This window comes from Trypanosoma theileri (assembly GCF_002087225.1).
Source record: "Trypanosoma theileri isolate Edinburgh chromosome Unknown TM35_Tth_37_V1, whole genome shotgun sequence".
NCBI classification, from domain to species: domain Eukaryota; phylum Euglenozoa; class Kinetoplastea; order Trypanosomatida; family Trypanosomatidae; genus Trypanosoma; species Trypanosoma theileri.
The window spans coordinates 302,543-307,657 of NW_021639879.1; the positions used below are offsets into that span (position 1 = coordinate 302,543).

A 5,115-nucleotide genomic window follows, 5' to 3' on the forward strand; every position below is an offset into this window, starting at 1 on the left:
ATGATAGCGCGCTCTAAAACAGGTCTCAAAGCCCATATTAGAGCGAAACATTCTGAGAACCCCACAAAGGACGCATCTCACATCCAACTCATTCCTCAACCTGCTTCACTACGCTGCGAATTTTGTCTACGCGACTTTGGCAACATTGGTGGTCTCGCATGCCACAAAAAGTTCAAACATCCACCTGGAACTCCAATTCTGTGAGCAACAGTACAAGTAACCTTTCCACGAAATAAGAAACGCCAGCGAGATATGTCGCCACCACCAGAGCGTGAGGACAGAGAGAAAGTACAATGCGGAGTATGCCAGAAGTTCTACGCACACCCAGCCTCCCTTGTCATCCATTGCAGAAAATTCCATGAGGGACAGGGTATGCAACAAAAGCGAAGCCCAACCATTCACAAAACAAGAAAACGAAAACAAGAGACCTTCCGGTATTAGTCTGCCCCTCATGTGGTCGTCAGTGTATATGAGTAAGTCAGGCCTAACTCTACACCGAATGTCACGACACGGGTATCAACCCACTCACGCACACCAGTCAACGCGACGAATGCGACGAAACAGCTCTGCACCTCTTGTGTTGCACCGCTCTTCATCCACTGCGAGTTCAATTTGCGATAATTGATGATGTACCCCTGATGAAACTATGTTTTTCTAAGCGGTTAGCACAGTTCCTTATTGCGGTGGAGCGGAACTACGCCACAACCCAACCTTTTCACAACCAAGAGAAACCCTACGCAGCCTTCCTCATCCTCTGTAAGGCCCCCCCCACCTCTCTAAAATCAGCGACGAGCTCGAGCATGGAAACCTTGATAGAAGAGTACGCTCAAGGCGTCTGTCACAGACCAAAGAAGCAACAAAATAAATAGGAGTTCATAGAGGACAATCTATTATAAAAAAAAAAATAACCAAAAATAATAACAAAAGGAGACTGGAGGACGGGTTCTGGGTAAGTACAGTGGGAGTAGAGAGATCTGGTAGGGTTTACTCGATCAGATTTCTCGTAGACTGGTTCTCTCGTTTGGGAACGGGCTATAACGAAACTCATATTACAAGAGCTTGAGGATCCTATAAAATGAAGGGATCTTCCTCTTCAGAGCCACTCGTAAGTTGGTAATTTGATCCTCTACGGAGTCAGACTGATAGCCGTACAATTTCAGTAATATCCATAAAGACACGAAGAACAACAAAAAAAACGTGGTGGTGTGGTGTGGGGTCCTTTTTGGGTGGGGGGATATGTTTGATCGTACCCTCCTAATATACATCGTGGGGTGGGGTGTATGTGTTTTTTGGTGTTTTTTTTTATTTTGCTGATGATGCTGTGGGAGAAGAGGAGATAGACCGGCATTCTGAGGGAAAAATAAGATAATAATAATAAGGAAAAAATAAAGAGGTAATATGTGTGTGAGAGAGTAATTGTGTGTTGCCTCTGTTTGTAAAGAGTGGCATGGTATGGTATTACAGTGATGTATGCAGTCATTTTTGTTATGGTTGTGGGTGAGTGGGTTTTAGATTCCAATTGTGGTGTTGGTATAAATATTATGGTGATGCATTGGTTTCTTTTCTTTTCTGTTTGGAAGTGTGTGTTGATTATTGTTGAGTCTCTTTGTTTTGCTGATGATTTGTGGTATTGTTTTTGTATGTTCCCAGGCGTACCCTGTGTTTTTGGTGTATTTTGGTGTTCAAACTGCCTGGTAATGGTTTTATTATAATGAGAATACAGACACTTTGTGTGTATAAATACCGAGTAAGATATTGGAATGTGTGTAGAGACGTTTATTCAATATTGTTTTGATACCATTTGTTTTCCACTTCTTCTAAATTCAAGGTGTTGTTTCAATATCTGTGTGACTCTGGGTGTGTTTTATTGTTTGAGTGGTTTATTGTTGTGTTCCCTCATTGGGTTGTATTTGATTGCTGTTGTGATGTGTATTCTTTCACACGCGCTCTCTTTCTGTGTTGTTTTGTACTCTCTGCCTTGTCTGTTAAATGTGCGTCTCTTTTCTCCTTTTCCTCTTCTTCCTTGTTACCACAGACCCAAGCAATTCACTGCGACATTCATGACAACGATGTCCATCCAACTGCGTCGTGTGGTGTTCCTGTTGGTACTACTGCAATGTTGTGTGTGTGTGGCATGTGCGGAAGAAACTAGCAGTACCGAACCAACTGGTGAGTGTGAAGATCAAGACGAAATTAAGAGAGCGGAGAGAAGTTTGGGTGGAATTATCGATCCCTCGACGAAAGCGTTGGGCGAGGCGCAGGATTGTTTAACAATATGGAAGAAGGACGTGGGAGCGTGCAATGCGAATTACGAGGACATTGAGTCCGCCGTGAACGCCACCATACTCATTTTTAAGATTTTGGACGGCAAACCGGTAGAGGGGTTTAAGCCATCAAAGGTGGATGGGGAACGATGCGGCGAACAAAAGGTCAAGGATTATGCCGCCAACTTGGGGAAGATGGTGGAGAAGGTTAATGCAGCCATACGGAATATGCCAGAATTGTACAAAAAGGCAACTGAGAAAGCTGCTGTGTGTGTCAATTTTCAAAGAGAACTGGATCACCTTTTTGGGAGATTAACCGGAGCTCGCGTTGGGTATTTTCCCCTTGTCAGCCATAAAAGCAACGTCGGTTGCATGACAAGGGAAAGGATACTGTACATTGAAAACCTCAACAAAACGTACGAAGGCATGAAGGCCGTCTCGGATGGTCTTAAAGAAGTGCAGGGAAGGACCCAACTTTGCAGGATGAACTCCGAGGGGGAATCCCCCAAATTTATGAAGAGGATAGGGGAGTTCAGGGGGCGTTGTCAAAATGTTTTTAGGGATGAAGTTAGGGTGGAGGACGAACCCGATGTGAAATTTAATCTAACGGAGGTGTTTAAGATAAATGGGAGTCTTCCCAATATAAGCCGAGACGATAAGAAACCCGGAGAAAATAATGTAAGGCCCGGAACGTATGAACGGGTTAGAAAAGATGTCATCAACAGGGTTAAGGGGGATTTGGAGGTGGCGAAGCAGAAGCGGATTGCTGAGGAGAGGAAAAGGGCTGACGAAGAAAAAGTAAGAAGGATTGCAGAGGAAAAAGAGAAGAGGAATGCGGAAGAAAAGGCGAGAAGAGAGAGGGAGGAGCAGGAGAGACTGGAGGCGGAAAGAGTGAGGAAGGACAGGGAAGATCAGGAGAGACTGGACGCGGAAAAGACGAGGAAGGCCAGAGAAGAACAGGAGAGACTGGACGCGGAAAAGACGAGGAAGGCCAGAGAAGAACAGGAAAGATCAGCCATGGAAAAGGCGAGACAGGAAGCCAGGGAAAAGGCCAAGCAAAAGAAGAAAGTTGACGGCAGCAGTCCTGCCTTGGTGCACGGTCCCTTATTGCTGCTTCTGTTGTGTGTGATGGGTTGCACTCTCGTCTGCGGATCGGTGTTCCCATGACACAGTTACACTGTTAACCTTTGTTTGAGTGGACATGAATGCGTTGTGAGGACACTGTTTTTTTTGTGGAGTATCAGATTTTTTTTTTTTCAGTTCGATAAATCTCTTGTTTGCGCCTTTTTGCTGAACACATCTATTGGGCTCCCATGGCACTCATCACATGACAAACCATCATTTTGTAAGGAGAGTGTCCTCTTTGTTTCTTTGTTCGCATTATTATCTGGGCACTGCTGTGCCACCATTTACTGTGCCCGCCTGGTGAAATGTGTTTGTCACGTGATATTACTAACTATTGCTTTTTACCCATGGGAATGGGATACAATCCCGATATGTTGTAATTGCTGTGACTGAAATGTGAAGAATGGCAGCAGGAGGTTCAAGACACACAAACACGCACACTACCAACCGTCCTTCTTTGTGTGTGTGTGGACTGTCATCATGTGTGCATTATTCCCACTGCTCGCCCTGTACGAAAGACGCACGCACACACTCTACTGCAGGGAATTGTGTTATTGCCCCCTGAAGATATTCACATGATGATCACGGCTTTCTTTTTTTCATTATTTTTTTTTTCCCTTGTGTGTGTTTCATTATAATTTCATTGCACATTATGTGCAGCTGTGTGTTTCTCTTTTGCGTTTCCGATACACCTTGTGTATCTTGTGTGTTCATTTGTGTGAAGTAATATTTTGCTTTAGTTATTTGCAAACTGCTGCACGGACATCAAGAATAAAGATATGGGAACGGTACGTTCGATACACAATGATTTTCCGTTGTTAACCTTGGAGTGGTTTGGACTGTGTCCAGGCATGGCAGTCACAGTAAGTAATGAATTTCTTTTTCTTTTACATCTTTGCTCTATTGTTGTGTCTGCCTCACGCAGTCACTCTTTTTTCCTACATTTTTATTTTGGTATAAAGATTGGTGGGTTGTGGGTGTTTGAGTGTGCCCCTCCGTTGTGTGTTCCTTTGTGTGTTGGGGTTGCTACTCGCACCGCCCACGTAATGAAAACACATTTCTTTGTTCTCACCTCTCTCAATGTTGTCACTCACGGCATTGCCACGAACGTATTTCTGCCCTTGTGTTGTGTGGCTTGCTTGAGTGACTGCATCCTGTGGGGAGGTGGACTGAGACTGTTCCGCTTCGGCTTCACGTAATGGGTCTGTTTTTTTCTTTTTGGGGTTGAGTTGATGTGCTGGTGTGTGTGAATGTTTTTCTCTGATGAGAGTGGCAGCTGTGATTATTGTATTGTGTGGTGTGTGCCTTGTGTGCTGTTGGTATCCTGTTGTTGTTCCTTTCTTGTGTTTTTCTTTTCCTCTCTGTAGGTATGTGAGTTGGTGTACATTTTAGGGAATGCCGCAGTGCCTCTCTGACACGAGCATGTGAGACTGTCATTGTGTGTGTGTGGACTGTGGGTGGGAAGGATGCCGTTGTGTTGTTGGACCACTCCACTGCGGCCTCTGTGGGGGTTTGTGTGTGGGCGGCATGGTGGTATCCATCGACATGTTTGTGAGCGACTGGAGTGGAGGTGTGGCTCCTTTACGCTAGTCCACTGCCCTGCGGTGCGATTGGGTTCTCACATGAATGGAGTAATGAGATTCCCTCTGTCCCGAGTTACTATCTAGCGAAACGGCAGTCAAGGGAACGGACTTGAAGGGCTAAGCGGGGAAAGAAGACCCTGTTG

The 5,115-nt window shown here is 45.0% G+C and overlaps 1 protein-coding gene across 1 annotated transcript; it reads left to right on the top strand.

Moving 5' to 3' along the window:
• Positions 1 to 2,060: 2,060 nt before the first annotated feature.
• On the top strand, positions 2,061 to 3,431 carry TM35_000372130 (excalibur domain-containing protein; the record flags this gene model as incomplete). Its single annotated transcript, XM_029029513.1, has 1 exon — positions 2,061 to 3,431. One exon carries the CDS (start codon positions 2,061 to 2,063, stop codon positions 3,429 to 3,431), a length of 1,371 nt encoding a protein of 456 aa, XP_028879306.1.
• Positions 3,432 to 5,115: the final 1,684 nt, after the last annotated feature.